The sequence below is a fragment of the Camelina sativa genome, chromosome 3 (assembly GCF_030686135.1).
Source record: "Camelina sativa cultivar CO46 ecotype springtype chromosome 3, ASM3068613v1".
NCBI lineage: Eukaryota > Viridiplantae > Streptophyta > Magnoliopsida > Brassicales > Brassicaceae > Camelina > Camelina sativa.
Genome location: NC_141882.1, coordinates 24,008,442 through 24,027,328, shown reverse-complemented (window position 1 = coordinate 24,027,328; position 18,887 = coordinate 24,008,442). Strand labels below are relative to the sequence as shown.

At 35.3% G+C, this 18,887-nt stretch overlaps 1 protein-coding gene and 1 non-coding gene across 8 annotated transcripts; both read right to left on the bottom strand.

Moving 5' to 3' along the window:
* Positions 1 to 1,625: 1,625 nt before the first annotated feature.
* LOC104777610 (putative mitochondrial import inner membrane translocase subunit TIM21) lies at positions 1,626 to 3,789 on the bottom strand. 2 transcript variants are annotated; one of them, XM_010501889.3, is made up of 8 exons: positions 3,491 to 3,768; positions 3,150 to 3,215; positions 3,032 to 3,050; positions 2,810 to 2,940; positions 2,456 to 2,634; positions 2,319 to 2,367; positions 2,105 to 2,224; positions 1,626 to 1,992 (listed from the first exon to the last, which is right to left on the bottom strand). In XM_010501889.3, exons 1-8 carry the CDS (start codon positions 3,605 to 3,607, stop codon positions 1,834 to 1,836), a joined length of 840 nt encoding a protein of 279 aa, XP_010500191.1. In that variant the 5' UTR covers positions 3,608 to 3,768; the 3' UTR covers positions 1,626 to 1,833. The 2 variants fall into 2 exon arrangements, with proteins under 2 accessions (XP_010500191.1, XP_087362859.1); XM_087506733.1 differs by lacking the exon at positions 3,032 to 3,050 and having other exon boundaries at positions 3,135 to 3,215; positions 3,491 to 3,789.
* Positions 3,790 to 12,922: 9,133 nt separating this feature from the next.
* On the bottom strand, positions 12,923 to 14,752 carry LOC104777608 (uncharacterized). 6 transcript variants are annotated; one of them, XR_015594378.1, is made up of 3 exons: positions 14,191 to 14,752; positions 14,068 to 14,100; positions 12,923 to 13,294 (listed from the first exon to the last, which is right to left on the bottom strand). It is a non-coding gene; the product is annotated as an uncharacterized LOC104777608 (transcript). The 6 variants fall into 6 exon arrangements; XR_766314.3 differs by having other exon boundaries at positions 12,923 to 13,930; positions 14,191 to 14,724; XR_015594379.1 differs by having other exon boundaries at positions 12,923 to 13,930; positions 14,026 to 14,100; positions 14,191 to 14,693.
* Between the last annotated feature and the right edge of the window lie 4,135 nt (positions 14,753 to 18,887).

The window sequence follows — 18,887 nt, the reverse complement described above, 5'->3', positions numbered from 1 at the left end:
TTAACAAATATGAAGAGCAAAAGAAAGCGAACAATTGGATTATGAGGAGTAGTTTATTTTCTTTGAAAGAGGGGTTGTAAATACATTATCCAATTCTTTAAATTTATACAAACCCTAGTCAACTAGCATAAATGTATTGCAATTCATAAGTAGAAATAAATCATATGTTGATTATTTTAGATATACAAAGAACAATTAAACAACACCCGGACGTATACACACCACAAATAGAAATGATGTGGTGTGTGTGTGCACAATGATGTGGTGTGTGTACGCGCGCGTATGGTTTTTGCTATATATAATCTTGTAATTCATTAGTATAGATAACTAGCTTAAATGTATTGCAATTCATAAGTAGAAATAAATCATATGCTGATTATTTTAGATATATAAAGAACAATTAAACAACACGTGTGCGTACACATACCACACATAGAAATTATGTGGTGTGTGTGCAGGCGCGTATAGTTTTTGCTATATAGAACCATGAAATTCATTAGTATAGATAACTAATTTATGATGTAATTTATCATTATATATATATATATATATATATATATATATATATGTGTGTGTGTGTGTGTGTGGGTGTGTGTGGTGTGTGTGTACGCTCGCGTGTGGTTTTTGCTATATAGAACCTTAAAATTCATTCTATTAGATAACTAATTTGTGATTTTTTGATAACAATTTTTTTTTTTGAAACACGCTGATAATAATGAAAAAATACAATAGGGATCTCCAACTTTTCAGAGTTTATATATACTATATATTAAGATACTTGTTCAAAAGTTAATATTTTTATAAATATTATATATATATATATATAATCAAATTTATACTTCATTGTTTATATAAAAAATCTTTTCAATTTATGGAAATAAAATAAAATTCAGTATTAACCAAACATTTAAAGCATAGAAATCATATCGATTATTCTTGTTTAAATGGAAACACATGAAAAGGTGTTAAGAATAAGTAATCTCAATTTAGTCAAAAATGTAAACAATGAGTTGATTATGTAATGCCTATAATATTTCTTTACATATCTTCAGCCAAAATTGGTTCCTTTCTGAGTCACGTTAAATGGGTTTCTTGTACTGATTCAACATGTATGTGCATCAATGAATCTAGCCGAGGAATTGAAGATGCCAAAACTGACCGCATAAGCGACATGGAACATGGAAATTTAGTTCCCATACATCCTAGAAAAGTCTCCATTCTTTCGGTTGTTTTAATGTGGATTCAAGTCTTAACAGAGGAAGCTACAAAATTTCTAGTCGTTTCTTATTTATTATTGTTAAGACTATATTGAACACAACAAATTGCTATTTAATTTCTTATTACTATTTGTGAGTCCAGTTAGTGGTAAAATAATACGCAAAAATGTAGAGTTCGTTAAACATTTGCCGAGCATATGCTTGAGCTTTGGACTTTCGTTTACTTAATAGTCTTACTGATACTTTAACAGCTTTTGAGTTGATCCATGATTGTAACAGTGCCACTTTATGTACACCTGATTCTTCATGATATATGCATTTCCCAATGTATCAGTTTCATGTTGCCAGTAATGCGCACAAGAATATTAATCAATCAGTTTCATGTTTCCAGTAATGCGCACAAGAATATTAATCAATCCTCAAGAGGATCATAAACATTGAGCATTTTACCAGTTTAGACTTGTTTTTCCAATTAGCAAACAGTCCCGACGTTGATAACAACAAGTCATTCCTATAACACAAATCTTTGCTTTCTCCAACACCCAACTAAAACCAATCTTAGCCGTTTATGAATGTTTTCCGGAATAAACTCAACAATAAATATAAGAGCTAGTGTTTAGGCGGGCAAATAAGACTCCAGCATCAATTTGGCTGGTGAAGGTGTAAGAATCTCTACGATCAGGTACGTGTATTTCCACTCATTCTCGGCCTTGTCTTTAAACATCTCCGCATACACTTTCCCCCCTCCTTGAGGCCCACGGATGTAGAAGTTTACCTGAAGCATTTTCAATTTTGATAAATGTTAAACAAGCTATTCTGTAGTCTGTTTCCTCCGATTTTGTTCTCAAGCAAGGATGTGACTCCAAGGCCACAAGGGGGTGAATTACCTCAACATGCTCAACTCCGTCTTCATCTGTAAATACTCTGTTGGGTATACGTTGACGAGCAGCTCGGTTTCTAGTTTCTTGTCCGTAGCCTTTGATGGGGGATCCAATCCTAACCCTCACCTAATTAACAAGACAATCTCTGCATTAACACAGATGCTATCTCATTTATTTAATACACCACCCTTCCGATGGAGTTACTTTCTTATTATATTACCTGACCATCATCTTGAATTCTCTTAAGGGCTTTGTCAAAGATCTTGTACCTAGAATATAGAATGGTGTGTCTTTAGAGTAAGACCAAATCCTAGTGTCCTAGCAGATAAAATGAAACTAGAGGTTCACAAGTCTCACTCTTTTGGTTGAAAGATGAGCTCTTTAAACACACCGTAGCCAGCAGCTCCGGCAACCGCAAGCCCAGCAAGAATAACAAGACTGTAGGAAGCACCTTCTGTAAAGGTCACCGGTTTCTCAGGGATGTGGTATGTAGGAGAATCAAAAGGATCCTCCACAGTCGTCACATCTTTCTTAGCCTGTAAACACACAATTTTCAAAGCAGGCATTAAGTAGCTATGCATATTGGGATATAAGTTGTTGTCTGTCGGTTTTGATGTTTTGCGTTGTGATAAGTGGCGAACACAGAGCGTAGGAGAAACTTGTACACAAAAATGTTGAGGAGGTCAAAAGCATATTGTTATGAACGAACACCTTATTCTGCTGATTCCCAGGTTCTTTAGAAGTTCTTGATGATGCAAAAGATCTAGCAAGGTAAGATGAGTTGATCATCTTTGGAAGAGTTGTTTCCGTACATATACTTGCTTGGGGTCGAAACAATAGTCCTGCAAACAGAGATGATTGTCAGAACAACAACTACACAAAGACTGGGATTTGAAGTTTTATAAACTACAACACATGATGATAATTGCTGACCCTTAGCTCCAGTTGAGTCCTGCATAAGAAAAACTCGATGAGAGAGAGCTATTAAACTAACAGACTGAATGCCCCCAAAAGGGTAAGGGTGTAAGTAGCAAACAAATGTTGTGTTTACCAGACTCGTGAGACCCGAACTAGTAATGGTCCGCCTTGATGCTCCGCTTTGTAAAACGCTTATCAACTTCATATCGGAAGGGAGAAAACAAAAAATATATATATAACAATTAAGGATATATTTTGCAAAGACATTCTTATTACTAGAGACTAGAGAGACTCAATCAATTCAAACAGGACTAGAAAAGAAAAGCATTCACCCGAGACATATTGGAAAACTTGTACTAAGCCTAGAGCTATGTGTAGATTATGCAAGTCAAGTTCCGCCAGAGTAGGGAAAAGAGTAATAGATGGAATACAAAATCAAAATCACGCAAAAGGAAGGAGAAGGCAGAGAGAAACCGATTTTGGGAATCCGGAACAAGGCTGTGAAGAAGCGGAGGAAGAAAACGAAGTAAGTTTCGATTTGGATTGGCGGCCCATGGCTATCGCTGATCTCCTTACAAGGTTCATCATCATATATCTGGGTAGTGATAGGAGCGAGGAGGAGAAAGACTGAAACTTGAAGCTTCTTCTTTGCAAAAAAATCCCACGACGGAAGTACGAGCGAGCGAGATTGATGAGCAAGGCGAAGCCGCTTCTTCTGTCGTCGACTTCTTCTGGGGTTTTTCACAGTCACTGGGCAATTTTGGTTTGGGCTTGGGGTTTTATTAGGTTTGGCCTTAATTGCGAGACTAAATCACAATTATTTGTTTTAAATGTTTTAGATAAATTCATCACAAGCATTCAATTTCAAATTGTAAATTTTAAAATACTGTATATTATTCCATAGTATTTTATAATTTATTGGTTTATTCTTTTTTCATGTAATAAAATATAATGTGTTCTTCCATATTTTTGTTATTTAGTTAAATTAATATTCAATTTTTCATAATTTTAATGTAATTCGTATTATTCAACTGCTATAGTACTATCAATCAAGCTAAAAATACTCAACTGTTTTTTTTTTACCACATCATCTTTTATATTTGCTATTTTTAACCGTTTTTCTACCATCTCGTTTAAACGTGGTCACCAATCAAATCCATTTACTTATAAATTATCTATCTTGTTGAAACCCCCATTTGGATATTTTGGCTGAACCATTGCTACAAGACGGTTTCAAGTTTCAATAGGATACATGTGAGAGGTGGCTAGAAAACTTTTTTTTTCCGGAAAATATTTAGGTTCACCCCTAGCAGTGAACACTTTTGTCACCTCCTCTTTTTCAACCAATCATATTATGTCACCTAATAAAAGGTTATACGTCGGTTTGATTTATAAAAAAATATTTAGATTTTACAGTTAAAAAAAACTATATGTCAGTTTAGGTTAACAAATGAGAATTAAAGTTTAGATTTTACAATTAAAAGAGATTAAATGTCGGTTTGGATTAACAAATGAGAATTAGATTTTAGATTTTACAATTAAAAGAGATTACATGTCGGTTTGGGTTGACAAATGAGAATTAGGGTTTAGATTTTACAGTTAAAATTAAAAGAGATTATATGTTAGTTTGGATTGACAAATGAGAATTAGGATTTAGATTTTACAATTAAAAAGTATTATGTCGGTTTGGATTGACAAAATGAGAATGAAAATTTAATTTTTTCAATTAACAGGAATTATATATTGGTTTGTTAAGTTTAATTTTTAATTATGAAAATATTAAAGCAAAATGGAAAAAGAAGAGATGTTGATGGTGAAGGACGTCAACGACGTTAAAAGAAAAAAAAACTAATTTTTCTAGTTTGTTTTATCGTTTGATTTAATCTAATATTACGTGATATCTTTTTATTGGATAAAAGGAAGGGAGGTAAACAAAAGGATATAACTTAAAGGTGAACTTAAATATTGTTCTGTTTTTCCATATATATATATAGTAAAGGGAGGTTTACTAGAATAGGACATTAATTGTGGTTTATTACTCGAAAGGAGGGTAAGTACGAAAAGGGAGGGAATGATGCGGACATTGATCCTACAAACCAAACCGTTGAACTAGATCCTGTATCACATCCTGTACCAGAAGTACGAAAAGGCCCTATGACACGATCAAAGGCTAAACAGCTAAGGACAAGGTTTAACCTAGCCGTTCAAGACATTGTAAGCTCCCTAGAGCTGAAGGACGTCAACTGGTCTGTACCACCATCATGCCACCATAATGGACATGATCACATTACCGAGGAAGAGCTTGCTGAAGCCTTCACCCAAATGAGCCTTGATCAGACCATTTCCCCAGGTATGAAACCTCTTTTGGCAGGTCAAGGAACCTCAAGAATCCAAGAGAAGACATTGGATCTGCAAGAGACGTGTGATACAAGCTACACCTCCGATCAATATAGTGAAGATCAAGACCAAGACATAGAGGACATGAACGAGCATCAAGAGGCTGATCAAGATACTCTAGAGGAACTCCAGGAAGACCCCTACTTCAGTAAACAAACCAACAAGCCAATACAAGACAGGAACCCTGAAGTAGTTCATCGAGTAGTACAAGAAGTGGTTCAAGGAACGTCAATTGGACCTAGATCGCATCCAGGTAAGTCTTATTTAATATTTTAAATCTTTGCAGGTCCCACCAACCCCAACAACGGCTAGAAGAGTTGCTCATCAAGAGAGATCAAGTGTACTTTAGCATTTTCTTTTATTAGTTTATTTACTTTCTAAAAACAATGGTTTTGTGTTTGATTTTATTTGCTTTCCTTTGTTGCATTATTTTGCATTTATTTTCGGCCTTAGGGCTAGCTGAAGGACTCTTATAAAGTCCCCTTGCATCAGTTGTACGATTTTTCACCTTTGATTATCAATAAAATACTGAATTTTCTTACTTTTTCTCGTTAAGTGTTCTTGAGAGAATAAGCTTGTTCTTTGTCTTGTGTGTGAGATTCCACAAGACTAAGTTCGTGTACTGTATCAGAGACCAATCACATCTTTGTGGTGTACTTCAATCCGCCAGCACTTCCCCTTTTACCGATCCCACACGAGAGAAGCGACCGCCATCGTGTCAGATCTACATCATCGACCATCTTTCCTTCACAAGAGAGAAGCGACCGCCAGCTTGCGAAGCCATCATCTCTATCCCGGTATAAGACTCACCACCGAGTCTTGTATCATCTCGTATCAGAGCACAGTTCACGCTGTTCCCTTGCCAGGTTTATCTTTTCCATTTACTTTCATTTGATTTGTAGCTTTTGTTTTATTTTATTAAAAAAAAAAAATCCTAGTTTCTTTTATTTCACAGCCTTATCTCTAGTTTGTTTAAGCTTTTATTTACAAACTTTAAAAAAAAATATTATATTTTCAATTTGTTTCCTTAAGTCGTCTGTTTCACTCTCTGTATTAGTTGCTGTACTAGTTCATCTTGCATTTAAAAAAAATATATATATATATTTTCAGCTTTTGTTTCATTGCTTTTATTGTCTAATATTGCTTGTCATTCTTAAAATTTCAAAAAAAAAAAAAAGTTTCCTTTATTTTCTTTGACATTTCCCTTTTCAACTTATGTGGTACGTTGATCCTTTGTTGTTTTTGTCTAAGCGCAGATCCGTTCTAGACACTCACTATGGGAGAAAACGCAGATATACCCCAAGACGCCATGATGCAAATGATGAGAACCCTCACAGAGCAGTTGAGAGGACTCGGCGATAAGATAGGCCGTTTGGAGCAACCTCAAGTGAGGGTTGACGTTGGACCAGATCCAGATCCAGATCAAAGGAATGTCCGCGACGAGGAAGACGAATCCATTGACATGGATGATGATGATGATCCACCACCAGATCCATTAAGGAGTCAACATCAGCGGAGATAAGATCCTTTGATGCGGAACCGTGCTAGAGAGGTAGAACCAGGAGAACAAAATCGAGATGTTAAACTAATACCTCCTACTTTTGCAGGAAAGTCTAATCCGGAGGTTTACATGGACTGGGAGAGACGTATGGAATACATATTCCAATGTTATGGCTATGGAGAAGCCCGAAAGGTAGCCCTTGCATCGGCGCAGCTCACTGACAATGCCTTGTCATGGTGGGATAGGACGGTAGCCGATAGAAGGAGGCAGCGGTTTGCTACCATCAGCAGTTGGGGCGACATGAAGTACCTCTTGAGGTTGAGGTATGTACCTGATCATTATCAACGAGACTTACAAAAACGTTTTAGAAAATTATCTCAGGGAACAAGGACTGTGGATGAGTATTTTGAGGAGTTTGAGAAGCTCATGAACTCATTGGAGCTGGAAGAATCGAGTGAGTCCCTAATGGCTCAATTCATTGACGGCTTGCAAGAGCGTATAGCCCGAAAGGTGGAGACATCGAACTACAGCAGCCTACATGAACTACTTCACAAGGTTGTACAAGTAGAGCAGCAAATCCAGCGTAAGATGTATTTAAGGAACCGTACTAGAAACAACACGCCTTTGAATGCAAGCAACAGCCGGAGCATGGACAAAAGCAAAAGCGTGGAAAATGACTCTAGGTTTAAGAACAAGTCTAATGAGGCACCTAAAACCTCTAAACCCGAACCAGGTAAGTTCCCTAACACTAGTCAATCTCGTACCCGTGACATTACTTGTTTTAAATGTCAAGGCAGGGGACACATGGTGAGAGAATGTCCGAACCAAAGGGTGATGATTGTCACACCTAGTGTAGACTATGAGTCTCAAGACGAGCAAGATGAGTACCGTACTGATCCGGAGAATGACGTGGAGTATCCCGACACAGGAGAACTTCTTGTGATCCGACGTATGCTGAGTGTACTTGTCAACCCCGAGGAGAAAGTTCAAAGGGAAAATATTTTCCACACTCGATGCACAATCAAGAACAAGGTATGTAACTTGATTATTGATGGAGGTTCTTGTACTAATGTTGCTAGCAAGTATATGGTGGACAGGTTAGGTCTTCAGAAGAAAAAGCACCCGAGGTCATACAAACTTAGGTGGCTGAACGATGACACCGAGCTGAAAATTGCTGAACAAGTTACTGTATCATTCAGCGTTGGGAAATACCAAGATTAAGTCATTTGCGATGTAGTTCCAATGAGAGTCGGACATCTTCTTCTTGGAAGACCATGGCAGTTTGACCGAGCTACAACTCACGACGGTCGAACAAACCATTACACTTTCACGCACAATGATCGTAAGTTCAACCTTGCCCCTTTAAGTCCTTCTGAAGTTCATGAGTTGCAAAAACACATGAACAAAGAGGTCGAGGTAAGGACTTCTAACCTTTATTTGAGATCCAATGAGGTTTGTAAAACCATGAGTGCCAAGGGCACCGTGCTACTAATGTTGTTCAAAGAATGTTTAAGTACAGGTACAAGTGAGCTTGAACTACCCGCTGAAGTACAAGCTGTACTAGATCAATACAAAGACGTGTTTCTGGAGGAGATACCACCAGGATTACCCCCTATTCGTGGCATTGAACATTAGATCGATCTTGTACCCGGTTCTGCTCTACCAAACAAACCAGCTTACCGAATGAATCCGGAGGAGTCTAAGGAGTTAGAGAAGCAAGTGCATGACCTAATGGATAAAGGGTACATCAGCGAGAGCCTCAGCCCGTGTGCGGTACCAGTTCTCTTAGTTCCAAAGAAGGATGGTACATGGAGGATGTGTGTAGACTGTCGAGCAATCAACAATATCACCATCAAGTATCAACACCCCATTCCAAGACTAGATGACATGTTGGACGAGTTAAGTGGTGCAACCGTCTTCTCCAAAATTGACTTGAGGAGCGGCTATCACCAGATCCAAATGAGGGAAGTAGACGAGTGGAAAACCGCGTTTAAAACCAAGCAAGGTCTCTATCAGTGGCTTGTCATGCCATTTGGGTTAACCAACGCCCCAAGCACCTTCATGCGACTAATGAACCAGGTTCTAAGGTCATTTATTGGTAAATTTGTTGTTGTTTATTTTGATGACATACTTATTTACAGTAAGTGTCATTCTGATCACATTAAACATCTAGGGTTAATTTTGAAAACACTTCGGAAGGAAGGTCTTTATGCTAACCTAAAGAAGTGCTCCTTTTGTACTGATAAGTGTGTGTTCTTAGGTTTTGTAGTGAGTAAACACGGCCTACAGGTGGATGAGGAGAAGATTAAGGCCATAAGAGAATGACCTACTCCAACTTCGATTGGACACGTTCGCAGCTTTCATGGTCTCGCAAGCTTCTACAGGAGGTTTGTCAGGGATTTTAGTACAGTGGCTGCACCAATGACTGCTGTGATCAAGAAAAACGTGCCTTTCTCATGGGGAGAAGCTGAAGAAAAGTCCTTCAACACATTAAAAGAGAGGCTCACACAAGCACCGGTCTTAGCCCTCCCAGATTTTGAAGTTATATTTGAAGTAGAGTGTGATGCATCAGGCTTGGGAATTGGAGCTGTACTACAACAGAGAAAAAGACCCGTGGCTTTCTTCAGTGAGAAGTTGAGTGGAGCTACGTTGAACTATCCGACCTACGACAAGGAGCTTTATGCCTTAGTTCGAGTACTAGAAACGTGGCAACATTACTTGTTATCCAAGGAATTCATCATTCACACCGATCATGAAACCCTTAAGCATCTCAAGAGTTCAGACTTCACTTAATAGGAGACATGCAAAGTGGTTGGAGTTCATTGAGACGTTCCCATATGTGATAAAGTATAAGAAGGGCAAAGAGAATGTGGTTGTTGATGCTTTGTCAAGAAGATATGCTCTCATAGCTACTATAGAGGATAAAGTAATGGGATTTGAGCATATCAAAGAGTTGTACAAAGATGACCCAGAATTTGGAGAGTGCTACAAGGAGTATGGCAAAGGAGCATACCAAGCATTCTACTTGCAGGATGGGTTTCTATTTAGAGACAAGCAGTTGTGTATTCCTCAAGGTTCCATGCGAGACTTGATACTCACTGAAGCACATGGTGGAGGTTTGATGGGTCACTTTGGTATCGACAAAACCTTGGTCGTGGTAATGGAACACTTCTTTTGGCCCCATCTCAAGAAAGACGTTGAGAGATTTTGTGCTCGATGCATTGTTTATCACAAAGCAAAATCCAGGTTACATCCTCATGGTTTTTACTTACCATTACCTATTCCTAATGCCCCTTGGGTAGATATTTCTATGGACTTTGTCTTAGGATTGCCAAAGATTAAACACAAGGATTCGATCTTTGTTGTTGTGGACCGGTTCTTCAAGATGGCACACTTCATCCCGTGTGACAAGACCAATGATGCGACTCAAACCGCAAATTTGTTCTTCAAGGAAGTGGTGCGCCTCCATGGAATTCCAAGGACAATAGTCTCTGATCGTGACACCAAGTTCTTGAGTCACTTTTGGAAGACACTTTGAAGAAAGTTAGGTACCAAGCTTCTATTCTCTACAACTTGTCATCCCCAAACGGATGGACAAACTGAAGTGGTAAACCGAACTCTCTCTACTTTACTTAGAGCCACTCTTGGTAAAAATATGGCAACATGGATTGATTGCATTCCTTTTATTGAGTTTGCTTATAATCGTGTTGTCCATTCGGCTACAAAACTATCTCCTTTTGAGATAGTCTATGGAATTAACCCTTTGTCTCCATTAGATTTAGCACCTTTGCCTCAGATAGAACAGGTTTGCCAAGATGGGCTAAGAACAGGAGAAATCATCAAGAAGTTGCATGACAAAGCCAAAGCAAATTTGGAAAAGAAGAATGCCGACAACAAACGCAAGGCTGATCGGGGAAGAAAGGAGATGTTGTTCAAACCGGGAGATTGGGTCTGGTTGCATATGAGGCCTGAGAGATTTCCAACACAACGAGCTTTTAAGTTATCACCAAGAGGCGACGATCCATTTAAAGTTCTTGAGAAGATCAATGACAATGCCTACCGTTTGGAGCTACCAAACGAGGTAAAAATTTCTCACACTTTTAATGTAGCTGACTTGTCTGCTTATGATTCAGGAGATTCAGTTTTGAGGACAAAACCTTCTGAAGAGGGAGGGAATGATGCGGACATCGATCCTACAAACCAAACCGTTGAACCAGATCCTGTACCACATCCTGTACCAGAAGTACGAAAAGGCCCTATGACACGATCAAAGGCTAAACAGCTAAGGACAAGGTTTAACCTAGCCGTTCAAGACATTTTAAGCTCCCTAGAGCTGAAGGACGTCAACTGGTCTGTACCACCATCATGCCACCATAATGGACATGATCACATTACCGAGGAAGAGCTTGCTGAAGCCTTCACCCAAATGAGCCAAGGAACCTCAAGAATCCAAGAGAAGACATTGGATCTGCAAGAGACGTGTGATACAAGCTACACCTCCGATCAATATAGTGAAGATCAAGACCAAGACATAGAGGACATGAACGAGCATCAAGAGGCTGATCAAGATACTCTAGAGGAACTCCAGGAAGACCCCTACTTCAGTAAACAAACCAACAAGCCAATACAAGACAGGAACCCTGAAGTAGTTCATCGAGTAGTACAAGAAGTGGTTCAAGGAACGTCTATTGGACCTAGATCGCATCCAGGTAAGTCTTATTCAATATTTTAAATCCTTGCAGGTCCCACCAACCCCAACAACGGCTAGAAGAGTTGCTCATCAAGAGAGATCAAGTGTACTTTAGCATTTTCTTTTATTAGTTTATTTACTTTCTAAAAACAATGGTTTTGTGTTTGATTTTATTTTCTTTCCTTTGTTGCATTATTTTGCATTTATTTTCGGCTTTAGGGCTAGCTGAAGGACTCTTATAAAGTCCCCCTGCAGCAGTTGTACGATTTTTCACCTTTGATTATCAATAAAATACTGAATTTTCTTACTTTTTCTCTTTAAGTGTTCTTGAGAAAATAAGCTTGTTCTTTGTCTTGTGTGTGAGATTCCACAAGGCTAAGTTCGTGTACTGTATCAGAGACCAATCACATCTCTGTGGTGTACTTCAATCCGCCAGCACTTCCCCCTTTACCGATCCCACACGAGAGAAGCGACCGCCATCGTGTCAGATCTACATCATCGACCATCTTTCCTTCACAAGAGAGAAGCGACCGCCAGCTTGTGAAGCCATCATCTCTATCCCGGTATAAGACTCACCACCGAGTCTTGTATCATAGAGTTACGCGGGAGAAATATAAATAGTTATGGTAGAGTTAGTAAAACCCATAGAGTTATGAGGTAGAGTAAGTACCCGCCGTAGACTTAACTTTAGTGGTGGCAGAGTAAGTAAGAAAAAGATTCTTAGAGTTATGGGCGAAATAGAGATAGGCGATAGACTTAATTGTAGTGGTGGTAGAGTAAGAAGGTAGAATTGAGTTATATGGCAGACTGATAATTAGTGACAACAGAGTTATTGTTGATGATAGAGTTATTGTTGATAATAGAGTTTTTGAATTACGTTGTGGTAGAGTTAACGATTACTAAAATAGCTTAAAATTCGTAGACTTAGCGTTTTGTGTAGTGATAGAGTTAGTAATTGATAGTAGATTTAAGAAATTTAAGTCAACATTAGAAAAACAATTTTTAGGTTAAATGAGGTTGCCTAAACGGTCAAAAGACAAAATTGCTCTCAACAAAGAAATACCTAAATTTGTATTTTGTTGGATATGTATGTGTTGGTAAAGTATTGATGGAGATCACTATAATTGCAATTTTTTTGTGTAGCCTAAAGATGGGCTAAGAGAGTTAGCTCATACTTATCTAGTTATTTTCATGATTTAAAAACAAACCATGTTGTTTGGCAATTAAGTTGTTGGTTTATAAATGTGATCAAGCCAATTGGATATATGCACAATAAAGCTAATGGTGGTATGATGAAGCCACTCAAAGAGTGGATGAAGATAAAAATAATAATTTCATAAATTTCAAAACAAAACAATATCCCAACGAAGATTGTTTTAATTTGTTCTTAGAGAGATAAGAAGCACACAACATGAGACGTTTGTTTAGAACTGTTAGGTCATCTCCAATGAGGTTCAGGTACAAGTGTTTCAAATTTAAATTTGACACACACTCTTGAAAGTAATTCGACAACGGACAACTAGAATGTAGACAAGAAAAGCTTCAAGCTCAGGCTTGGAAAGATCTTGATACAAAGCTTCTGTGATGCAATTCTCCTTATTGCCAAGCATCCTAGAAATGTTTTGAAGCTGAGAAAATCTCCATTCATAGCTCTTTGTTCTGCCAGTGTTGAAGTTGGTTCTGAGCTCATCTACAACCAAAACGTGAAACTTTAAAACAAGAACCTGCATTTCAAACACCAAAACCAGAACCTGCATTTTAAACTAGAACCTGCAGTTTTTAAAAAACCAGAGCCTGCATTTTGAAAACCAAAAACAGAACCTACAATTATTGACAAAACAAGAACCTGCATTTTAAACTAGAACTAACAGCCATAATAGCACCCTAGGGATTTGAGAACAACGAGATAAGTAGATATAGCTTGTAACCACTGATCAGATAAACATTAAATTTAATATAAATCAGCAAAATTGATTCAGCCTGGAGTGCTTCACAACAATTCTCTCTCTACTGAAGTAAACGATATAAAATGATAATCACTTCTACAGAGTTTTTTCACAGAACAAGATGTCTCAAGTTTAGAGGTGTACCACAGAGACTGTAACAACAGCTAATGAGATGCTAGAACGTTGCAGCTACCATAACCGTTAATGTAAACTTTACCAAACATGTGTACAAGGGATATTAAGATAGAACACTAAGCAGAAAACTCTGTAGAAAACTGAGCAGAAAACTTTGCCCAACAAAAAATGCTCATGAAGCAAAAACGAATGCATTTTCCATCACAAATTCTTCCCAAATCCAGACCCCAAAAGGAACTCCTACACTGAAAAATCTTAAGTTTAGTCAAAAAAAAAAAAAAAAAAAAAAACACCTCTAGAAAACAAACTAACCAAGCAAAGAATCAATGCGTTACGAAACCTTATAACAAAGACTTAAACATTGGTAACGAGAAAAACTCACGAGGGTCACATTGATGGTAAAACTTCTGAACATCTGCAAAACAAAATATGAATAAAACCCAGAACCGTCAAATCCCAGCAAATTAAATAAACCAAGAACATGAAAAGAGAACAAAGCCGAAACCTCAATTAAAACAAACGAGCATAAAAACTGCAAATCTTCACAACTAATCAAAGACTCTCTGCAACGAACCAAGAGACGACGACACTCAGAGGACGACGACATTCATTCGGAAGCAAACGAATCTAAATCCTTCCGGGAAGCAACAACGGACGGACCGTCTCACGACGCCGGTAACCACATACTCTAAGTACAATCTAATCATCTCGTCTCTTACTGTAATTGTTGACAAACGACGCAACCGAAATCTTCACCGGAATCGCTACCAGAAGAAAGCAACAGAATCGCCACCCAAAACTACACCGGAATAGCCACACAAATATCCACCCAAATCGCTATCCAAAACTCCCCCAGAATCGCCACCCAAATCTCCGTCGCAATCAACACCGGAATCGAGTTCGGAATCGCTACCAGATGAGAGAGCACAATCGACTCTTCACATGTGTCGAGACTAGGGTTTTCACGATTTTGGTTTTTTTTTTTAATATATTATTCCTTTTTTCCTCAAATTTTAAATAAAAATGGCATTTCTGCAATAAACTGATAAACCAAATGGTTAAACGTCTTTTACCAACTAATTAGTACTACTTTAGTAAGTTAAAAATAAACTGACCTACTCTAATAATAAACCACGATTTATGTAACAGTATAGTAATTCTTTCTATAGTAAACGTTAGAAAAACTTTAATGACCATATAACACAAATGAAGCAGTTAACTCAAAGATAAAAACAGATTTTATGGAACGCAACACAAATGAGTGAATCTACTAGCTGTAGAGATTTTGACTTTAAAATTTTAGTCGTAGAGAATTTGCCAGTAGATGTTTTGCTATAGAAACTTTAACTGTTAAAATTTGATTGTTTACCACCAACTTTTAAAGTTGTAGATGTTATTTTTATTATTATTATTTAATAATAATGAATATATATTATGTCAAAAATTAACTCATACTAGGATTTCACCCGTGGTACACCGCAGAACTAAATTATAAATTATTGTCTTTTATATAATAAATTTTAATTTAATTTTCAAATTCTCAATTAATTAACTTTTGTCTAATTAATTTAGAATTTTGTTTAGAATTTTTTTTCTTCTTCTTACGCTTTATAAAGTTTATAACTTGATTACATTAAATTTGTTATTAGATAGAATATAAAAATTCTAGATTTGGTTTGTTCTCTAGAATTAAGCAGAGGTATATGCTTATATATTATGTTAGTTTATATTTTTATGTGTATTTTTTTTATTTTTTATTTGGAATTTTAAGAATGTGTTATAGTATGTGTAATATTTTGTAGTTCATATACTAAATAATTTATAAGTTAATTTTCAAAACTATGATTACAAATCTATACTATATATGAGATAAACTAATAGTTTTACTGTTGGTCTATAGTCCAAACCCGCCAATCTAGGCGGGTCAGACAACATGTTCAAAGATTTTTAATCCGTAAAAACTCATCATATGAAACCCGTGAAAGTAAAAATTAGTTTTAAATACGTTGAGATCAAAAATCTCAGCAATGGATCCTCGTCCAAGATCGAAAATCAATTTGTTTATTGATTAGACCGATTGTTTAGGAAATTTGTGTATGGAGAAAATATTGTTTTGTAAAATTGGAAACTTAATATTAATTAAATTAATTATAAACTTAATACTTAATATTAAAGAAAGTGGTTCCGATTGTTTTGGAAATTTATTTAGGATGGGAAATCTTGTTTTCAAAAATAGAAACTTAATATTAATTAATTAAATGAAAAACAAAATAATAATTAATGCCAATAGCATGCTTGTAAATAGGTATGAGCTTCATGATTTATTCATAAATTTCTCCAAAAATGTATATATAAATAGCACTTTAATGACAAATTAAATTTTATTAATCATAAATTAAAGTTCTAAAAATATAAGTCAATCAAATATGTGATTTTGTTTGAAAACTAATTAAAAATAAACAACTAGAAGAATAAAAAATAAATAACTGAAGTTGGAGACATCAATTTACTAAGTTATTAAAATTTGAAATAATGCAAAAATAGAAAATGCATTGAGTAGTTATACGAGCAGTCAATTATCCATTTACCACTAATCAAGGCATTGTTTGAATGTTAATCTAATAATTAATGATAAATTTCATAAACTCTTTTACATTATTATTAGTGATGATAATGAAAAAATAAAATTTAGTATTGAAATAGATCTTAAAAGAAAGAGAAAAAATGAGAATAATTAATTTATAAAAATAAAATATGTTAAATATATATATATATATATATATATATATTTGGATAGCTTTTAAATATAAAAGGGAGAAAAAAAGAATGCTTTTAAAATTGTATAGTTTTTAAAGCATGGGTTAGGAGGCTTTAAAAAAATGGAAAAACAAAGAAGATAAAAAAATAAGTGGCTTTCAAAAGCTTTAAAAAAAAAAAAAAGCAAAAAAGTTTGATTGGCAAAAAAAATGGCTGTCAAAACTTTAAACATTTTTAAGACTTTAAAAATGTGCTACCAATCAGGCCTTAGTCTTACCATTAAACAGATTTTATGGAAGGCAGGACAAACAAATTGTAGTCTTAGTCACATTAATATTGTCTTAGTCACATTAAACAGATTTTATGGATGAGTGTTCACCCATCCTAATATTGTTTTGTAAAATTGGAAACTTAATATTAATTAAATTAATTATAAACTTAATACTTAATATTAAAGAAAGTGGTTCCGATACATATGTTTTAATGTAATTGCTAGAAAAATGCTTAAGTAGTGTAATCAGGTTCATGTTCTTGAAGCGACCTCCAAGGTTGTTCTTAGCAAAATGGTCATAAGTATCTACAATATACTTGGGCTTAGGAGGATCTATGTTAATTTCTAGAAAGTCTATGTTATGTCCGATCACAATTTTTCCTACAAATAAACCAAAGGGTTAGTTTAGTTTCAGAGATTACATCAAAATGTAAAGAGAGACATAGACAAACCGTTGACATATTCATAGATCTTGTTGGAGGCGTCGAGGAATGTTTTTGCTTGACATAGTGTGCGCGTGAGCTTGATATTGTCAGGTATATCTTCAACCTTAGAGTTTGTACCAATAATATGATTACTAATAGAAATTTTGGGTAAATAGTAACATATCAAAGTTTCTTAAAACTTATCTAAATGAATAACTACTTATGGATGCAATATTTTGTTAATTCATTATGCATCAATTAAGTGGACAAATAGTCTATTTCATATCGAAGATATAATTAAATAAATTTCTAAATTTCTAATTAGTTTGAACTCACAATTTTATCAAAATTCAGAATGTTAAACTTTTTACAAAGAGAACAAAAAAATTACATAAATGTTAAGGACTTTAGCTTTGATAAAATTTTCCCAACGCTAATCTGGAAATACTGAACCAAATATGAACCAGCTTAAATATTGAATGTGTTCTATGTACCGAACTGATATATATGGGGTATCCAAAAATATTTGAAACACAAATATACATACTTAAATATCTGAAATACCTAAGAATAATTATAAACCCAAGCATATCTGAAGAAACGAGTGATTTTGAAGAGAAAGGGGAAAAAAATTGAAGAATTGACCTAGAGGGAAACGATGATGAATTCGGGTGTGTGCGTTTATATATATACGCAAGCCAAAAAGAAAACACTCCCGAACCGCAGAAATCTGCCTCTGCTTTCATTGGATAAATTTGAGTAAAATAAGAATTAACCAATGTTTTAATTTTTTTTAGGATAATTATATTCGAGTATTTTTAAATAGATTTGGGTACATTTGTATAAAAGTTTGCCAATCGTGAACTGTATTCACTAAGTATTCAGTTCATGACGGGTTTTCCATGTAAATATCTGAACTTGAAAACAGCTGAGCTAAAATACCTTTCGGATTTGGTGAGAGAAATGTGAATGCGGATTACAAACAAGTAATCTTGTTTTACAAGTGTTTCGAGAAAAGTGAGAATACCACGCATCAGTCTGTATTTCATCACTTATAATGATCCCAAATATAAAAAGCATTTTCTTAATATAGATCACTTTGCCAAATGGTGCTTGTCGGGCAGAAATTGTAATGATCCCAAATATAAAAAATATTTTGTTAATATAGATCACTTGTAAGGGGGATAAGACCATTTGACAAAGTGAACTATATTAACAAAATGCTTCGTATATTTTGTATCATTTTAATTTGTGATTCATATAATTTCGCAGAAAAGTGAATACCACAGATTAGTCCGTATTCATTTTTCAATTGTAATTGATTTTCTATATATATTAAGAAACAAGATATGTATTAAATTTCTCATCTAGGAAAACAATTGTGTGTTAATTTATTATAATATTATGTTAGTCATGTTGCAAAATTGAAATTTAAATTTAGTGTGATTATCACATAAAAACATGTTTTTTTTTGGTAGGAACATAAAAACATGTTTGTAGAATAACTGATTATTTTTCGATGCAAAAGGAAAAATCTCAATTTTTATTGGTGACAGATTTACTTACGCTGTAAAATGGACCTACTGTTGAAAATAACAAATATTACTTTTACAATTTTTCTCTTAAATAAATTTTGTTTAAAAATTAAATATCTTAGTTACCTTTTTTTTTTGTTAAGCAGTAGTATTTGTTCTTTGGTGTTTTATTAAGGATCATTTAATAGACGGATCTATTATCCTCTTTTAAAAT

Bases quoted from the DNA above. Each gene is read 5' to 3' on its own strand.
- LOC104777610 (XM_010501889.3), bottom strand. From the start codon at position 3,607: ATGATGATGAACCTTGTAAGGAGATCAGCGATAGCCATGGGCCGCCAA. The intron at 2,368-2,455 runs GTGAGACTTGTG...TCTATATTCTAG, and splicing joins CTCATCTTTCAACCAAAAGA to GTACAAGATCTTTGACAAAG. The intron at 1,993-2,104 runs GTAATTCACCCC...AAAATGCTTCAG, and splicing joins ACGGAGTTGAGCATGTTGAG to GTAAACTTCTACATCCGTGG.